Source organism: Hyperolius riggenbachi, chromosome 4, assembly GCF_040937935.1.
Source record: "Hyperolius riggenbachi isolate aHypRig1 chromosome 4, aHypRig1.pri, whole genome shotgun sequence".
NCBI classification, from domain to species: Eukaryota; Metazoa; Chordata; class Amphibia; order Anura; family Hyperoliidae; genus Hyperolius; species Hyperolius riggenbachi.
Window position 1 is genome coordinate 26,405,727 of NC_090649.1, and position 19,870 is coordinate 26,425,596.

The 19,870-nt window shown below is 48.3% G+C and overlaps 1 protein-coding gene across 10 annotated transcripts in view; it reads right to left on the reverse strand.

Moving 5' to 3' along the window:
* The window catches only part of LOC137571141 (DNA (cytosine-5)-methyltransferase 3A), a 558,436-nt gene that overhangs the window by 98,545 nt on the left and 440,021 nt on the right, over positions 1-19,870 (reverse strand). For 8 of the 10 annotated variants that reach the window (XM_068279887.1, XM_068279888.1, XM_068279886.1 and 5 more), the window contains one exon: positions 13,451-13,597. The exons of 1 other annotated variant lie outside the window; for it this stretch is intronic. In XM_068279887.1, the coding sequence (XP_068135988.1) occupies positions 13,451-13,597 (147 nt within the window). Of the gene's footprint in view, positions 1-3,857; positions 3,880-13,450; positions 13,598-19,870 lie in introns of those variants that run through there. One more of the 10 variants, XM_068279898.1, reaches the window with a different exon arrangement.

Genomic DNA, 19,870 nt, shown 5'->3' on the forward strand with positions numbered 1-19,870 from the left:
TCAACTAATAACTCCCCCCTGGAGGGAACAATCCCCCCTCTTCCTCAACTAACAACCCCCCACCCCCCGAGGGAACAATCCCCCCTCTTGCTCAACTAATAACCCCCCCTGGAGGGAACAATCCCCCCTCTTCCTCAACTAACAACCCCCCACCCCCCGAGGGAACAATCCCCCCTCTTGCTCAACTAATAACCCCCCCTGGAGGGAACAATCCCCCTTCTAGCTCAATGGGATCTGTGGTAGTGTTGTCCGGATCATGAACGATTCGGATCTTTGATCCGAATCTATTTTGTGAATCAAATCATCCGAATCATCAAAATGAGTGATTCGGATCGTAAAAGGGGCGGGCCAGGAGCGACACGCCCTCCTCTCAGCGTGCAGCGGGGTCCTGGAAGCAGAGCAGAGATGGATCGGTCTGTTGGAGGGGACTCAGGGGAGCCAGCCTTGCAGGGACAGGTAGAGAGGACATGGGTGCCACTGCCAGATATGTGTAGAGCACACATACTGGCTGAAATGTGCTGCCCATTATAGGCTGTCTGTTCCGTAGTTGTGCACAGTGAACACATTGGAAACTTTTGGCTCAGCACAGCTCAGTAACTTTGCAGGCACTGTGATTGCAGTGCAATATGATCCTCCTGCACTCGGCACAGCTGCACTTATCTTTGGGGAATGCTTTCTTTCACTGTGCGAAGTTTGCATTCAAGGTATACAGATGAGCATATAGGTGACATACATGTAAAGCATATGATTGCAGCATGTGGGTATTGTGTGCAAACATTTCTGCTCTCTGCTCGTCCCTCCTCCCTTCTCTGTCCACTCCCTGCCCTCTGTCCATCTTCTCCCCTTCTCTGTGTGTCCACCCCCCTCCCCTTCTCCTGTCCTGCTAGTCATTTCAACCCCCGAATGCTTCCCTTGTAAAATGATCCGAGATTCGGATCAAAGATCCGGATCTTTTCAATGATCCGATTCGAATCATCCGGATCATTGAAAAGATCCGAACTTCCCATCTCTAATCTGTGGTTGCAAAAAATTACAGGCGTGTTAACAGAGAGGAGCCACGCCTACACAGCCATACACTGTCCTCTATGGCAAGATGCAAAATATGATAGGTAGCAAAATTTTTCACTACACCGGATCACACATAGGGATGGGAAGCCAGGCCATGATTATTACCCATAATGCAAATCTAATGCAAGCTGTATGCAACTGGGAACCAGGCCAATCAAAAGGACTTTCTGACAACTCTGATTGGCAGCTTGGAATCAGGTCAATCAATGCACTTCCTGACAGTTCCGATTGGCTTAATTCCAAGCGGCATATGATTTGCATTAAAATTGCATGCAAGGAGAATCTTTAAGGTGGTCACTAACGATCCAATTTCTAGCAAAAAATCGTTCGAGTGATCAGAAATTATGATCGGATTGGTTGTAAATAATCTCCATTGATGGGCACAATCAATTACAATTGGTTATAAAGATAATCGTCCGATTGGATTTTCGTCAAACCAAAATTTGGATTTTCTAGTTGGTCGTGATAGATAGGAAGCAAAGATTGGTTCATTGACGGTGTAGTGAACGATTCTTCTTCTGATCCGAATTATCTGATCGCTCGAATGATTTTTCGCTAGAAATTGGATAGTTAGTGGCCCCCTTTAGGCTAAGGTCACACTTTTCTGTTTTCTGCTATGGGCATTTTTTCCTGAGTTTGCATTTTTTAGTGTGTGTTTTTATGCATTTTCGTTTTTTAATCAATTATTCATAATTATTAAGTAAAAATAATTAATTTTCAAATTAGTTTTTACCTTATTTGGGCAAAAATGCATCAAAACATATGCTTTTTTTTCACCATAGGAAAGCATTTCATGCCGAACTCATGGGCTCTGTATACAGTATGCAGAGAGAATGAACTTGAGTGTGTTAAAAACGCATCTAAAAACGCACTGAAAAACACATACCAATGCGATTTTTTGCAGCCCAAAGACTATCATTATGTGCGTTTTGCATGCGTTTTCTAAAATGAATGGGATACAAAGTGTGACCCTGGCCTTATGCTGTGTACTCACCACCCGACAGGTCCAGCGACATCCCCTTGACAATGTTGGTTAAGCAACGCCTCTTCCTGCTCGCGGCGTCACACTACGGGCCTGAACGGGAAGTAAGTACTTTGCATGGAGTCGTCGGGGATCTTACAGATCCGATCCGCCGCTTAATGATGCGTGATCGCTGCAGGGGGAGCAACACTGTTTACCATGCTCATCAGTGTTCTCCCCATGCTCTTTTAGCCGGGTGCTCCACCCGGCTAGTTTTGGTGAGCACCCGGCTGTCATCGGCTCACCTCCTTCTGATGCTGTAAGCAGAGCTGTGCATAGAAGCACCGGCCCTGCATTCTCATCTCGCCCCACCCGGCTACTTTTTCATGCCACCCGGCTGGAAAAAAATTCTGGGGAGGACACTTCTTATGTTAAACGATGCTGCCCGAGGTTTGGTAACATCGTCACAGGAATCCCCAGGTGACTATAAGGCTTTAGGCTCGCCTCACACTTGTCCTCCCTTCTGACCACAGCCTGGAGGCCGGCACAAGCATGGGGCGCTCCACAGGTTGCATTAGATTAATTCTTCCTAGCAACAGGGAGACTTCTGCATAATAAACAGCCTAGGCTAAGCATCAGTGGAAGAGTGGGGCTTAATACCAATATTCGTAGGTATTCCACAAAAATTGTACCACTAATTGGCACCTTTAAAGGGGAACTGAAGAGAGAGGTATATGGAGGCTGCCATGTTTATTTCCTTTTAAGCAATACCAGTTGCCTGGCAGCCCTGCTGATCCTCTGCCTCTAATAATATTAGCCATAGCCCCTGAACAAGCATGCAGCAGATCAGGTGTTTCAGGCTTTAAAGTCATATCTGACAAGACTAGCTGCATGCTTGTTTCTGGTGTTATTCAGACACTACTGCAGAGAAATAGACCAGCAGGGCTGCCAGGCAACTGGTATTGATTAAAAGGAAATAAGTATGGCAGCCTCCGTATACCTCTTACTTCAGTTCCCCTTTAAGCTTCAGTGTTTACTTTATGGAGAGCTGCCTGGGCAGAGCTCCTGCAGTCTATTCACAGAATCTGATTACAACTAAGTAGGCAGGTTTATCTGCCTAAACAAACACGGAACACAGAGAAGTGAATTTCTTCAGCAACCATATGTGGAATAACGACTTTTAATTGTGTGCTGTGCAAGAGTTTTCCGCTCCGCTTTAAGTAACATGGACAGGTGGGGGGAGGGGTTTCTGCCAGCTGAAGCTCCGCCTCTCACTGACCGATAGCTGATCACACCTGTCAGTCTCTAGTAAGGAGGCGTGGCTTCAGACTAAGTGTGAATGGGGAGCAAGCAGGCAGCTGTAGGTTGCCGAAGAGGAGATAAGAATCTACAAATTGGCGCAGCAGGTGCTTTACTTTTTGTTCTGCGAAATAAACTTTTTTTTTACAAAACTTTTGAATACATAAATAATGTAAAATATTATGTCTATGAAGCAGCTATAAAAAAAACAAAAAAAAAAACCTGTTGCCTGAAGTTGGGGAAAAACCAGCGTGAGCCATGGGGAGGAGGAGAAGATAAGACATTCCTCAGGTCTTTCCAGGGGGAGCTAATTTGCCGGCAACTAAGGATGAACATGGACTGATCCAATCCTTGCCCCTGACCCCCCCCCCCCCCTCCCTCCCAGAGTTGGAACTGCTGGAAGGTACCTTTCTCTCCAGGCGCTGGATCGGCGGATGGACTGGGGCCCACGCGCTGGGAATTATCCTCTTGCTACACAGTGTCAGCGAGGAGGGGGGCGCTCTGATAGCCTTTAATCTGGCTCACTCACCCATTCGGCGGCATTGAATGGCGCTGCAGTGATACCCGCGCTCACCCTCGCTCTTCTTCCAGCTGAGTGGTCCAAGACAAGCCAATCATCCCTTTCCCAGGCTGTGCGCTGCTCTGCCCCAAGCCTGCGACAGCGACTCCGGCTCTGCAACTCGAGCCTCTCTGCACAGAGAGAGAGGGGGGCGCGGGACCCCTCCCCAGCCTTCCTATTAACAAGCCCCAGTGGAGGGGATTGAGTTAACTGCTGCGGAGCGCACTAACAAGGCCCTGGAGTGCCAAAGTGGGCTGCGAGAGGATATTGACTCCTGTCGCCCAAGGGGGAGCCCCTGGCAATCAATGCGGGCGGCCTAGATTATACGGCCAGTGCGAGGCAGACGTTCCACGCCCGTCAGTACACTGATCTCTCTCCCGCACTGACAACCCGCTGAGGAAGACACAGAGAAAAAGAGAACCTGTCTTCAGCAGTTATGAATGAAGCAGGAGTTTCAGTGCCAAAGTTGGGCTCCGCTTTAGGAGTAACGCTACAGTGTGCACCCCACGCAAGGGTAATCCAGGTTCTGGCGATCGCTGGACACAGAATGACTCCTCCATCCGAGTTGCTATAACTCGGAGGGGGAATAGTATTTAACGCCGCTGGGAATTTGAGCAGCAACAGCAAGGCCTAGTTCACCGGTGGCGTACTAACATCTACACGTTATGAAGGCCGCTGCGTCAAGGCCTCATTCACGCATTCACCCACTCCTCAACTAGCTGTTCAAATATGCAATCTCGCATACAGAACACTTTACAATCTAGCACCCTATTTAAAGAGAAACCAGAACCAAGAATTGAACTTCATCCCAATTAGTAGCTGATACCCCCTTTCCCATCAGTAATCTATTCCTTTTCACAAACGGATCATCAGGGGGCTCTGTATGGCTGATATTGTGGTGAAACCCCTCCCACAGTGTGATGTCAGGACCATGGTTCTGACATCACACTATGGAAGCCTTGGTGCATTGTGGGAAATAACAGCAGTTTCCAACTGCCAAAAAAGCAAGCAGCATCTCCTTCCAGTGACATCACCTGCCAGCAGTAAAAATGTCACCATGTGATAAATGTCAGAATGTAAATCAGGGAGAGGAAAGATTTTACAATGGGCAAACACCGACTAAATCATTTATTCATAATTATTGTAAAAATTAAGCACTTTTTCTATTACGTTATTTACACTGGAGTTCCTCTTTAAAGTGAACCAGAGCTGAAAATTAAAAAGATTTATACATACCTGGGGCTTCCTCCAGCCCCATCCGCCTGGATCGCTCCCACGCCGCCGTCCTCTGCTGCCCGCAGTTTCGGGAACCTAGTCCCTGCGCTTCCGTCAGTCGGGGCCAGTCTAAGCGTAAGGGAAGTGCGCTGTTTTCGTATCTCTGCAGCAGCCGCTGGAGAGATACGTAGAGGGTGCCCTTCTCCTGCATAGACTGGCTCCGGTGACATCAGTGACGGGAGCCGGTTCTCGTAGCTGCGGGCAGCAGAGGATGGCGGCGTGGGATCGATCCAGGCGGGTGGGGCTGGAGGAAGCCCCAGGTATGTATAACATCTTTTTCATTTTCCTGTCTCTGGCCGACTATGGTTTCCTTTAAATAACCTGATTTCCAGATACCTTCCTACACCCAATCTCCGCTCTACTAACAGTATTCTCCTGTCTTCCTCTCTGGTCACCTTTTCTCACTCCCGCTTACAAGACTTCTCTGGATCCTCTCCCCTCCTCTGGAACACTCAACACATCCGCCACTCACCCATACTCACCCTTTTTAGGCGCAACCTGAAAAATCATCTCTTCACGCAAGCATACGCTGTCACTTTGGCCACTGACCACCATATTACCATCTCACACACAGCTTCCCTTCACCTACTGTCCTGTTATACCTACTGTACTGTTATACAGGGTCAGTGAAGATGCTGCCGCTATAAAAATCAATAATGACAACATTAATTGGCAGTTCCTTGGCCTGTTCTATCTGGCTTCAGACCCAACACTGATAGCGCGTGTCACTGGTCTGGAGCATAAAATCTGTGATGGAAAAGTACCTGTCAGGCCCAAGAACCGTGGAAACCAGCAGTACAAGGCAGAGGAAATAGGGACACGCTTGGCATGATGCGTTTCACGGCAAAATGCCGCTTCCTCAGAGGCACACGAAATACATTTTACAGGTGAAACTCGAAAAATTAGAATATTGTGCAAAAGTCCATTTATGTCAGTAATTCAACTTAGGAGGTGAAAGTAATATATGAAATAGGAACCCTTTGCAGGTGTTTTGGAGGAATTAGCTGATTGGAGTCTGACGCTTTGAGCCGAGAATATTGGACATTTTCACAATATTGTATTGGGCTGAGATTTTGATGTTTGCGGTTCTCATAAGCTGTAAGCCACAATCATCAACATTATAGCAAATAAAGGCTTGAAATATCTCGCTTTGCATAGAATGAGTCTCTTTCATAGATTAGTTTCACCTTTTAAGTTGAATTACTCAAATATATGAACTTACACGATATACGATATTCTAATTTTTCCTTTAGGTCACACGGATGTCCAATACATTTCAGGCTGGCTGATGGGTGACAGAAGTGACAGGGAAAGGGTTAAAGGATACCCGAAGTGACAAGTGACATGATGAGATAGACATGGGTATGTACAGCGCCTGGCACACACATAACTAGGCTGTGTTCCTTTTTTTCTTTCTCTGCCTGAAAGAGTTAAATATCAGGTATGTAAGTGGCTGACTCAGTCAGGAAGTGACTACAGTGTGACCCTCACTGATAAGAAGTTCCAACTATAAAATGCTTTCCTAGCAGAACATGGCTACTGAGAGCAGGAAAGAGAAAAAAGGGTCAATAGTTCATAGATTTTAGCTCTGGCATACTTCAATGAATGTGTCATTGAGCAAAAACAATAAAACAGTTTAAACATAAAATAAAACTGGAATATCTTAAAAAGTCATTTTTAGGAGAAGGAAGATAGATACAATCGTTTATTTCATTAGTTTATTTTCACCTCGGGTGTCCTTTAATATTGACGCTTCGCTCTCTACATGCCACCTCTCCCGCCTGACACCGTTCCAGCGATGTCAGGAAGTGTCACCTTGCTTTACCCTCCGGATTCACGCATTGTCTGACTCCCTTTCTCCCCGAGCCGTCCGCGGTCAGCCCGGCGTTCTATAAAAATCCCCGGTGCCTGGCGCTGGTTGCCAGGGAGACGCCAGTGCTTTGTCTGCATCACCGATGCAGCGTACGCAAGGGGATTCCAGGCTGTCGGCCGTACGTAAAGAAGGCGCGGCGCTGCCTCCGCGGGGAGGAAGGGGTTAACCTGCCACTGCCACCCTGCCGACAACTGACAGATATTAAATCCAACTGCAGCAGCTGCATAAATTACTGAGGAGAGAAGGAGGCAGCAGGAGGCTGACAGGAAGGCGCAGGATTATGGGGACAGATTGCGGCGTCGGGAGGACCGCGGTCGGCAGGCTGCCCTCGCTGAGGGGAGGCCGGGCGTCTCTGCCCCAGACTGATGAATAGGCGAGAGACTGCCGGGGCACATATCTCAGCTTCACCCGCAGCTCACCCACCTCTGGAGGAAATAAGGGATCAGTCATGTTGGTATTCCCAGCTGATCACCAACTCCATGCAAATACATCTGAATCAACTAGTGTTCCCCCTTAACATCTTCTCTCAGCATGGGTGCGATTTAATATGGCTGGTCAGGTAAAGGACACCTGAGGGGGGAGGATGCCAGTTGCCTGGCTGTCCTGCTGATCTATTGACATACGTAGTGTCTGAGTCAAAACCCTGGAACAGGCATATGGCTAATTCAGTAAAACCCGAGTCAGATTACCTGATCTGCTGCATGCTTGTTCAGGTTCTATGGCTAAAAGTATTAGAGGCAGAGGATCATCAAGATGCCAGGCAACGGGTATTGTTTAAGGCTACTTACACACCAAGACGTTGCGTTAGGTGCTAGTTAAGGTCGCATAACGCATGGTGGTGCGGGAGAGGACGGTAGAGTGAGGTCTCCCAGAGTGGCGCTGATTGGCCGGCGGGACCACGTGATGCGGAGCGAGACACTCCGCATCACGTGGTCCCGCCGGCCAATCAGCTGCCGCCAGTGCAGTGCATATTAAGTAGCCATGTGCGTGGCTACTGTAGCGGCATCTCCCCGCCTCCTCTCCGCCCCTCCCACTGAGCATGTGCAAACAGTCTAACGTGGCTAAAGCCGCTAGAACGCACAGCTTGCTGCACTTTCACTACAACGTGCAGCGTTACATGTAACGCAACGTGGGCAGTGTGAACAGCCCACTTGTGTTACATTGCTGTGCGTTGGGGGAGCGTTACAGGCTGCACTAACGTGCGCCTGTAACGTCCCTGTGTGTAAGCAGCCTTAAAGGAAATAAATATGGCAGCCTCCACATCCCTCTAACCTCGGGTTCCCTTTAAAGACAGCTGACTCACTTTAATACTTGAGGTTAACCTATGATGCAATGTGATTGTACAATCTTATCGACATCCATGCAACATGAGGACCAGCAGCCTGGATGTAGTCTGGGAGTGTTTTGTCGGTCAGAGAGGACCGTAATGTGCCCATATGTTTGTCATCTTTCCCCGGCAGATTTGGTCACTATAAATGAGACTGACGCCCCAACACGGTCGTCCGGTGGAATTCCGGCTGAAATCAATCAAAACTATCGATTTTTTTTGCCAGGAAGGATGGGCAGCTTTACCAAGATGAAGATCCTCATCCACAACTACCACTAGAGACTTCAAGCTGCCATTGATGTTAAAGGGGGCAATACACGGTATGAAGAACTGGGGGATGGAAGCTTCTGATCAGGGTAGTGATTACGAATATGATTTGAGTGAACACAGTTGTTTGGCAATAAATGGCTTCAGCCAACCACTGACCATGAGTGATAGAAAAGTTAGAAAATAGATAGAAAAGAGTTATCATTCATATTATATGATGAAAAATGGCTGAGAATTCAACATCATGCGAGAGGCAAAACCAACAGCAATCCACTGAGGAGCACAAAGCAAACATGACAGCGTTCCTCCGAGTGCCATATATCCTCACGAATCATGCATTATTAATGGGCAATCCATGCTGTGCAACTACACACAAGACCTGCCGCTAGTCACATAGCCGTGTATAGCCTGCATACACGTGGCTCCCAAAGCCAGGGGGCCACCAACCGGTCAGCAAAGCCAGGCGGATACCGGGCCACCAACCGGTCAGCAAAGCCTGGGGGATACCGGGCCACCAACCGGTCAGCAAAGCCTGGGGGATACCGGGCAACCAACCGGTCAGCAAAGCCTGCCACTGCCTGAGAGAGAGGCTCCACCTATTAGGCACTTATATACACCCACGTACTACCTTCCCATCATATGGAATATATAACAGTGTGTTGTTGGGGGGGGGGGGGGGAGTTATCCATCCCGACACCCTAACCTTCCTCTCAAAGTCATCTCCATCCTGACATCTCACCCTAACCTCCTCCATCTTGACACCTCACCCTAACCTCCCACTCCAAGCTATCTCCACCCTGACACCTCAATCTAACCTCCCACTCCAAGTCATCTCCATCCTGACACCTCAATCTAACCTCCCACTCCAAGTCATCTCCATCCTGACACCTCAATCTAACCTCCCACTGAAGCTATCTCCATCCTGACACCTCAACCTAATCTCCCACTGCAAGCTATCTCCATCCTGACACTTCACCCTAACCTCCCACTCCAAGCTATCTCCACCCTGACACCTCACCCTAACCTCCCACTCCAAGCTATCTCCACCCTGACACCTCAACCTAATCTCCCACTCCAAGCTATCTCCATACTGACACCTCACCCTAACCTCCCACTCCAAGTCATCTCCCTCCTGACACCTCAATCTAACCTCCCACTCAAAGTCATCTCCATCCTGACACCTCAATCTAACCTCCCACTCCAAGTCATCTCCATCCTGACACCTCAATCTAACCTCCCACTCCAAGCTATCTCCATCCTGACACCTCAACCTAATCTCCCACTGCAAGCTATCTCCACCCTGACACCTCAACCTAATCTCCCACTCCAAGCTATCTCCACCCTGACACCTCACCCTAATCTCCCACTCCAAGTTATCTCCATCCTGACACTTCACCCTAACCTCCCACTCCAAGCTATCTCCATCCTGACACTTCACCCTAACCTCCCACTCCGAGCTATCTCCACCCTGACAACTCAACCTAATCTCCCACTCCAAGCTATCTCCATCCTGACACTTCACCCTAACCTCCCACTCCAAGCTATCTCCACCCTGACAACTCAACCTAATCTCCCACTCCAAGCTATCTCCATCCTGACACCTCAACCTAATCTCCCACTCCAAGCTATCTCCATCCTGACACCTCAATCTAACCTCCCACTCCAAGCTATCTCCATCCTGACACCTCAATCTAACCTCCCACTCCAAGCTATCTCCACCCGGACACCTCACCCTAATCTCCCACTCCAAGTCATCTCCATCCTGACACCTCACCCTAACCTCCCACTCCAAGATATCTCCACCCTGACACCTCAATCTAACCTCCCATTCCAAGCTATCTCCACCCTGACACCTCACCCTAACCACCCTCTCAAAGTCATCTCCATCCTGACATCTCACCCTAACCTCCTCCATCTTGACACCTCACCCTAATCTCCCACTCCAAGCTATCTCCACCCTGACACCTCACCCTAACCTCCCACTCAAACTCATCTCCATCCTGACACCTCACCCTAACCTCCCACTCCAAGCTATCTCCACCCTGACACCTCACCCTAACCTCCCACTCAAACTCATCTCCATCCTGACACCTCACCCTAATCTCCCACTCCAAGCTATCTCCACCCAAACACCTCACCCTAACCTCCCACTCCAAGCTATCTCTACCCTGACGCCTCAACCTAATCTCCCACTCCAAGCTATCTCCATACTGACACCTGACCCTAACCTCCAACTCCAAGCTATCTCCACCCTGACGCCTCAATCTAACCTCCCACTCCAAGCTATCTCCATCCTGACACCTCACCCTAACCTCCCACTCCAAGCTATCTCCACCCTGACGCCTCAACCTAATCTCCCACTCCAAGGTATCTCCATACTGACACCTCACCCTAACCTCCCACTCCAAGTCATCTCCATCCCGACACCTCAATCTAACCTCCCACTCCAAGATATCTCCACCCTGACAACTCAACCTAATCTCCCACTCCAAGTCATCTCCATCCTGACACTTCAATCTAACCTCCCACTCCAAAATATCTCCACCCTGACAACTCAACCTAACCTCCCACTCCAAGATATCTCCACCCTGACAACTTACCCTAATCTCCCACTCCAAGCTATCTCCATACTGACATCTCACCCTAACCTCCCACTCCAAGTCATCTCCATCTTGACACCTCACCCTAACCTCCCACTCCAAGCTATCTCCATCCTGACACCTCACCCTAACCTCCCACTCCAAGCTATCTCCATACTGACACCTCACCCTAACCTCCCACTCCAAGTCATCTCCATCTTGACACCTCACCCTAACCTCCCACTCCAAGCTATCTCCATCCTGACACCTCACCCTAACCTCCCACTCCAAGTCATCTCCATCCTGACACCTCAATCTAACCTCCCACTCCAAGATATCTCCACCCTGACAACTCAACCTAATCTCCCACTCCAAGTCATCTCCATCCTGACACCTCAATCTAACCTCCCACTCCAAGATATCTCCACCCTGACAACTCAACCTAATCTCCCACTCCAAGCTATCTCCTCCCTGACACCTCACCCTAACCTCCCACCCAAACTCATCTCCATCCTGACACCTCACCCTAACCACCCACTCCAAGCTATCTCCATCCTGACACTTCACCCTAACCTCCCACTCCGAGCTATCTCCACCCTGACAACTCAACCTAACCACCCACTCAAACTCATCTCCATCCTGACACCTCACCCTAACCTCCCACTCAAACTCATCTCCATCCTGACACCTCACCCTAACCTCCCACTCAAAGTCATCTCCACCCTGACAGCTCACCCTAACCTCCTCCATCCTGACACCTCACCCTAACCTCCCACTCAAAGTCATCTCCACCCTGACAGCTCACCCTAACCTCCTCCATCCTGACACCTCACCCTAACCTCCCACTCAAAGTCATCTCTATCCTGACACCTCACTCTAACCTCCTCCATCCTGACACCTCACCCTAACTCCCACTCCTGACACTGGGAAGCTGGGACACGATACTGTGGCCACAGGGAAAATGAGATACAGTAATTGGGACATTGGTAAGTCAGGACACAATATAAATACTCCCAGTCACCCAAAGTTGTATTCACTCCAACAATCATTATCAGGTGTATAGCTGCACCCATATAGAATGTATTACTCGAGTAAGAGCACTCTGTTTTCTGCATGGTCAGTGAAGGCTGAAGTGCTGATAACATTTTGCACAGGGAGGAGTGTAGAAAGGACATTTACAAATGTTATGTTCTAGAAATACAGATAACATATAAATATCAGCACACACTGCAGCTAGTTCACTATCAGTTCAGGTGCAGACAACCCACTTTTTACTGAACATACTGGGGGTAACCCACCTTGGTAAACCGCATTATTTAAGAAAGCACCATCTGAAAACATTTAATCACGCTTACATGTAAACACACTAACAATTTAAGAAACCTCAAATGACCCAAAGGAACAGGTTCAATTTTTCCTTCTTAAAGCCTATCACCATTTTGTTGTAGTTGTGGATATTGTGACAAGCCAGTAAGAACTGTTTATATTCTTACATTTCCGAGTCCTGCCATGACAGGAACGCAGAGGGTGCCATAACCAACTCTTTTTTTCTACAGTTGCCTGTTCCCTGGCTGTAGTACTGATTTCATGTAATCAATACTTAATAAAGGTGCTCTATGGTGACCCTAAAAGAAATAAGCTAAACATGGCCCCATGTAGGGCACTGGCTGAACTTCCAGTCCAAACTGTCTGCTACGTGATCTGTGTCAGTATACTGGAGTATCCACTGAAGTCAAGTTCTTCGGGAATCCGGCCCTGGTGGCTAGAGTTTGACCTAGATGCAGTGGCTAGCTCCGCTTGTCTCTTCCCACTTAGTGACATCACACCTCACCTACTATTGGAGAAGAGGAAAGTAGGTGGGACGAGATGTCACAACGTAGGCAAAGAGGGGCGGAGCCAGCCACTGCATACAGGTTAGCAATGCTGATGGTCACCTTTTTTGTAGAATTTGCATTGGGGGGGGGACTGAGATACTATACTATACTACACTAATGTGGGTGAGGTGTGAGAGGTCAAGGCCCTACATGGAGCTGGGTTTAGCTTATTTAGTTTCGGGCCCCTTTAATTTAGAGAAATCAAATGCTCAAACAATAATCAGTGCATTGTGGGAATCCTGAGCTCCATGCCGGCCCCTAATCCCTGATTCAGCAAACATGGAATGGACATTGCAGGGTTCCTGCAGCTATCATGAGAGGTTCCCTTATACAATAAGACTATATGGAGACATGAAGGGCTTCCTTACCTCCCTCTTCCATCTAGCCAGCCATTCATCCCTCTTCCTTTTGCTGATGTAATAAGGGTCTCCGGCCTGGAAAGGAAGTCTCGGCATTGGCCTCTGACGCAGTCCAGACTCCCAGCCCATACCTCCACGCAGGCGACGCCGGTACCCCTGCTCAACGGGACGTAAAATACAGTCAGTACCGCCTGGCCAGCACCTGGCAAGCTCCGCCCAAACACACTGGCGGCTATTTGTAAAAGCTTATATTTCAAATGTGTTTTCTTTACTTTTCATTTTTTTTTTGTATTATTTTTTGGCTTAAAGGGCACCTGAAGTGACTGATATAAATAATGAAATACCTCAGTAGTGGGATGGATGGTCCAGATCTTCCTACAGCCCACTATTCCAGCATAGAGTCCCTCCATATCTAGTCAAATAGGTTTGTTCTGCCTGTAAGTTGTAGATGAGCACATCCGGACTGGGCATGTGCGAGTAAGGTCCGAGCATGCCCAGTACAAACAAAGCATTTGTGTACAAAGGAAAAAGCCATAGTGTAGTGACTTCTTTCTACAGGGCATGCCCAGACCTTACTTGCTCATGCCTAGTTCGGATGAGCTTCTTGTCCACAGCCGGGGGTGTGGCCAGAAGATGAGGAGGGACCCTGCTTTGGACCGGTGGACTCTACGATTATCTGAGAAGCCTCTGGACCAACCACAGGCTTCTATCTACTGAAGTAGAAATCTAACTTTTCCCCCCTCCCCACTTCAGGTTTGCTTTAAGAAAGGAGAAGATGTCATAAGACAAAACGAGATCAAGCTGGAATACCGACAGAGCACAGCACCTCCTGTTACTGCACAAGCAGGCCTGACTTTCCTGAAGCCCCGCCCCTTCAGCTGCCAAGCACAAGGGTAAGGCTAATGAGATGCAATTCATTCTCAGTGAATGTTAATTTCAAGCTTGAAATTAGACCAATCAAATTCAGCAGCCCATTTCCAAGATGCAAACATTTTCATACAATTGGCAACCACTCAAAAAGTCTGACACTGGAAAGGAGGTGTGGCCAGGATTCCACTCACAGCCCTCCCAGAGACAGGAGAGGAGGTGGGGCCATGATTCCATTCACAGTCCTCCCAGTCTGACACAGGAGAGGAGGTGTGGCCAGGATTCCACTTACAGTCCTCCCAGTCTGACACAGGAGAGGAGGTGGGGCCATGATTCCATTCACAGTGCTCCCAGTCAGAGACAGGATTGTAGGTCTGGCCAGGAATCCACTCACAGCCCTTCCAGTCTGACACAGGAGAGGAGGTGTGGCCAGGATTCCACTTACAGCCCTCCCAGTCTGACACTGGAAAGGGGGTGTGGCCAGGATACCTCTGACAGTCCTTCCAGTCTGACACAGGAGGAGGTGTGGCCAGGAATCCACTTACAGTCCTCCCAGTCTGACACAGGAGAGGAGGTGTGGCCAGGATTCCACTTACAGCCCTCCCAGTCTGACACAGGAGAGGAGGTGTGGCCAGGATTCCACTTACAGTCCTCCCAGTCTGACACAGGAGAGGAGGTGTGGCCAGGATTCCACTTACAGTCCTCCCAGTCTGACACTGGAAAGGGGGTGTGGCCAGGATACCTCTGACAGTCCTCCCAGTCTAACACAGGAAGTCTGGCAAACATGCAACTCCTAATTATTACATATTCTTTTTATCCAAGACTAGTGGGATATCCCTTTCCTTTTTTTTTTTTTGCTTGGAGAGGTGCTTGAAAATAACCTTTTTATCCTTGAAGCTGTAATGCAAATAAGGTGCTTCTCCTGTTATCTACAGACTCTTTCATAAAACACTGAGTCAGGCAGCTGGCTGGAGAGAGAACGTTAAAAAACATCTACAGTTAGTTACCCTGTACCTATACTGACAGCAAAGCAGCTGCAGTGTGTGCTGATCTCTGCTACCTCCAGTATGTTCAGTATAAGCCAATATGCAGTGCTTTTGTATAGATAGCAAACTAGCAGCACTGTGTGCCGATCCCGGCTTGGCTAAGGAGCGCTCAGGATGTTGCCCTGTGCTTCTCAAAGGATTTCTTTCCAATCATTGCACTGAAAATTACCTGAAGCGAAAATAAAATCCTGATGATGTAATGAATGGTATGTGTGGCACAGATAAGGAATAGGACATTAGTAGCAAAGAAAATAGTCTCATATTTTTATTTTTAGTTATATAGCTTTATTTATAACATTGCTTCAGACTGTCACAGTTGCCGTTTTAAAACCACACTCTCTCTTTTAAGCTATAAAACAGGGCAGAGCTAATGACCCTTTGAACTTCCCTGCAGGTAAACCTTATCTCAAGCTGTCTTTCACTGTTTCTTGGCTGTTTAGGTGCTTCAGAAAACAGAACTATATTCATATCTGAGTGAAGCTCTTTTGCATAAATAACAACTGAAGTTTCTTAACTCTTTCTGTGCTGGAAACAATATGAGACTCATATCAGTGCTAATAATGTGGTATTTCTTAGCTGTACTACACATACAAATCATTATATCATAAGTTTATTTTTGCTTCAGGTTCCCTTTAAAGGAAACCTCAGGCAAAAAAAGTAAAATCAGCTTTACTCACCTGGGGCTTTCTCCAGCCCCTTGCAGCCGACTGTCCCACGCTGACCGCTCCGCTCTGCGCCTCCATCCCGGGCTCACCGCACGGTGCAGAGGCCGACCTAAAGGTCGTCCTTACTGCGCCTGCGTGAAGCGCCGCTGTCAATCATGGCCATGATGTCCCCGGCGTACTGGGCAGGTGCAGAACTACTACCACCTGTGCAGTACGCCGTGGACCAAGTGGCCATGATTGACAGCGGCGCTTCACGCAGGCGCAGTAAGGACGACCCCGAGGTCGGCCTCTGCACCGTGCGGTGAGCCCGGGACGGCGGCGGAGGGTGGAGCGGTCAGTGTGGGACAGTCGGCTGCAAGGGGCTGGAGAAAGCCCCAGGTGAGTAAAGCTGATTTTACTTTTTTTTGCCTGATGTTTCCTTTAAAGAGACTCCGTAACAAAAACTTCAGCAGTATTTCTCCTATCCTACAAGTTCCTAAGGCTGTTCCATTGTGCTCTGGCTTACTGCAGCACTTCCTACTTACACCATCTCTGTAATAAATCAACTTATCTTTCCCCTGTCGGATTTGTCGGCTGTGTCTGGAAGGCTGCCAACTCTTCAGTAATGTGAACAAGTTAACTCCTTCCAAGCCCCTCCAGTGCTCCTGTGATGATTATTCTTCACAGACAATGTCCCTTGCTCTCACTGTCAGCTTGTCTGCTATCTGTGAGGTTGATAAACACAGACTGATAAACTGAACAAAGAATAGCTGGCTGAGGAGGAAGCTGCCTGTCAGGCTGACAGGAGTGCAGAGCCAAGACACAGCTTGTCATGCTTCATTGACACAGAGCTCTTTCAAAACTTGCACATAACCTCTGGAGACTGAATTCAATGTGTAACTCACTGAATTCTCTGTGTACTCACTGTGTATTAACTGAGTTCCCTGCTCTGCTGATGTACTTCCTGTTTTGGTGGCCATCTTTTCTGTTTACAAAACAGTTTATAAAACAGTTTTTTTTACCCTCTTTATTGCAGCGGAGAGCAGCAAAAATATTACAGAGGGGGCTAGGAGATGACCCCAAACAGGCAGGGATGTTTGTTTATACTTCATTTTGTGAATACAGATTCTCTTTATGCCTGGTACACATGTACAGGGCATGTCACCCGGTGGGGATCAGCACTCAATCTCTCGGGTGACACTGTAGGGCGGAGGCTGTACAGAAGCTGATCGCTTCCAGTGGGGTTCGGGGGCTGCTATAAACAAGCTGGATTCTCGTCAGAGGCGTCATTTCCGGCCTCCTCAGCCAAGTTTCATCTCACGTGTGTATGGAGCTTTGCATACTCTATCATATTATCAGCACTTCACCACAGACTGAGCACAAAGGGTTACAGCCATCTCCTAATGCCTGCTACACACCATTTCCCGAGATTGATTCTGATCGGTTTTGTATAGAAGTGATCAGAAAATCGATCAGAAAACGACTGCAAATCAGATTGGGCCTGTTGGAAATAATCGATTGGTCCATCAATCTGACCGGAAATTGCAGAGTGTGCAGCAGGCATAACATGAACTACATCAGGAGAATTTCAGGACTTTTAGGGCCTAATTCCACTAGTACCAAATTCTGCACGAATCTGCAGCGTTTCCCCGCAGACGAGAGGCGCATGCGTGGCAAAGCTTAGCGATTCGTGCTGCGGCTGCGCAACCCTACAGGTGCTGCAGCCGAATCGGAAACGGCCGCTGCTCCTAGTGGAAACCGGTCCTAAAGGAAAGGTCTAGAAATCTAATGGCAGCCATACACTGGTCGATTGCCATTAGATCGACCAACAGATAGATCCCTCTCTGAGCTAATCTGATCAGAGAGGGATCTACTGACTGCCTACACTGCAAACAGATTGTAAATCGATTTCACTATGAAACCGATTCACAATCTGTGGAGCTGCCGCCGTCCCCTGCATACATTACCTGATGCGGCCGGCGTGAGTCCCCCGGTCTCCGCTGTCTCTTCTCCGCTCTGGGCTTCAGCTTCACTTTACTTCCTGTCGGGGGAAGTTTAAACAGTAGAGGGCGCTCTACTGTTTAAACTTCCCCCGACAGGAAGTAAATGAAGCCAGCCGGAGCCCAGCGCTGAGAAGGGACCACGGAGACAACGGGGGACACACGCCGGCTGGAGCAGGTAATGTATTGCCGCTAGCGTCGGTTGTTGGGCATTCGAACGCCGCTATCGACGCACTCCCGACCCGCCGGCGATCGGGCGAAATCTTCCGCGCGGACAGATCGTCGGGATCGATCTCGGACGGAAATCGGTCAGCGTTTGTGCATCGATTTCACAGCAGATTCGATCACAGTGATCAAATCTGCTGTCTATCGGCGGGAAATGGAGTAAGTGTATGGGCACCTTAAAGGTAAGTACAGTATGTTCCATTGTTCATCAGAGCCTCATTTTCTCTTTCAAGAATTTTATTGTTCATTTCGTTACAAAGAAGAAAATTATTTGAAGGCATTTCAACCACAGGCACAGTGGCACTTTATAGGACAACTGCAGTGAGAGGGACATGGGGGCTGCCATATGTATTTCCCTTTAAGCAATACCAGTTGCCTGGCTATCCTGCTGATCCTCTGCCTCTAATACTTTAAGCCACAGCCCCTGAACAAGCATGCGGCATATCAGGTGTTTCTGACATTACTGTCAGATCTGACAAGATTAGCTGCATGCTTGTTTCTGGTGTTATTCAAACACTACTGCAGCGAAATAGATCAGCAGGGCTGCCAGGCAACTGGTATTGTTTAAAGGGAACCTAAACTGAGAAGGATATACATTTGCCTGACTTTCCTGCTGATCCTGTGTCTCTAATGCTTTCAGCCACAGCCCCTGAACAAGCGTGCAGATCAGGTGCTCTGACTGACGTCAGACTGGATTAGCTGCATGCTTGTTTCAGGTGTGTGATTCAGCCACTGCTGCGGCCAAAGAGCTCAGCAGGACTGCCCCGCAACTGGTATTATTTAAACGGAAACATCCATATCCCTCTCAGTTTAGGTTCCCTTTAAAAGGAAATAAATATGTCAGCCTCCATATACCTCTTGTTTCAGTTGTCCTTTAAGCTACAATGAGCAGGGCTTCAGGAAAAGTCCGCATGTTTTACAGATTCCACCTGAGGCTTCCAGGCTGACAATGGTGACAGTTACCTGCAGGCAGTGGCCTAAAAATGGTGGCAGTTACCTGCAGGCAGTGGCCTAAAAATGGTGACAGTTACCTGCAGGCAGTGGAAAGTGCTGGGCTCTCGCAGTACTGTCAAATCCCAACTATGCTCATATATGAGCAGGACAAATTCTAAACAAGGCAAAGTGGGTAACACAGTATATGCCTCCTGGGCCAAATGTGCTTGTCACAGCAGTACAGCTCGCTTCATTTCCGATGTGGATTTAGCTGCTGGGTGTGTCAGTCAGGTGTGACCATGTGACAGACAAAGTAGGAAGGGCAATAGATGCCAGGTTACATTTACCAGAATCCCTGCACTATAATAAAAAAAATCTAGTGCCTACACGAGAAGGCGGGGCTTTAAAATCACAGGAAGTGGGTGGTGATCAACAGTAAGAACGCAGTCTGCTAACAGGAAACTATTAAGGCTCTAGAGGTCTTAAGCCTGCACAGAAAGGCGCAATGCTGCAGGCAAGCAAAGCGACACAATGGGCTCTTCAATCTGAATAGTCCTGCAATAAAAGTAATCCTTAGGGTGGGTACACACGTCAGATAAAAGTCTTTGGAAAATGAAAGATCACAGACCAATTTTACCCCCTTCCATGTAGTATAGACCAACCAGCAAGCTCATGGTGACCCAGAACTCATTGGGGTGTGTAAGGGACTACAAT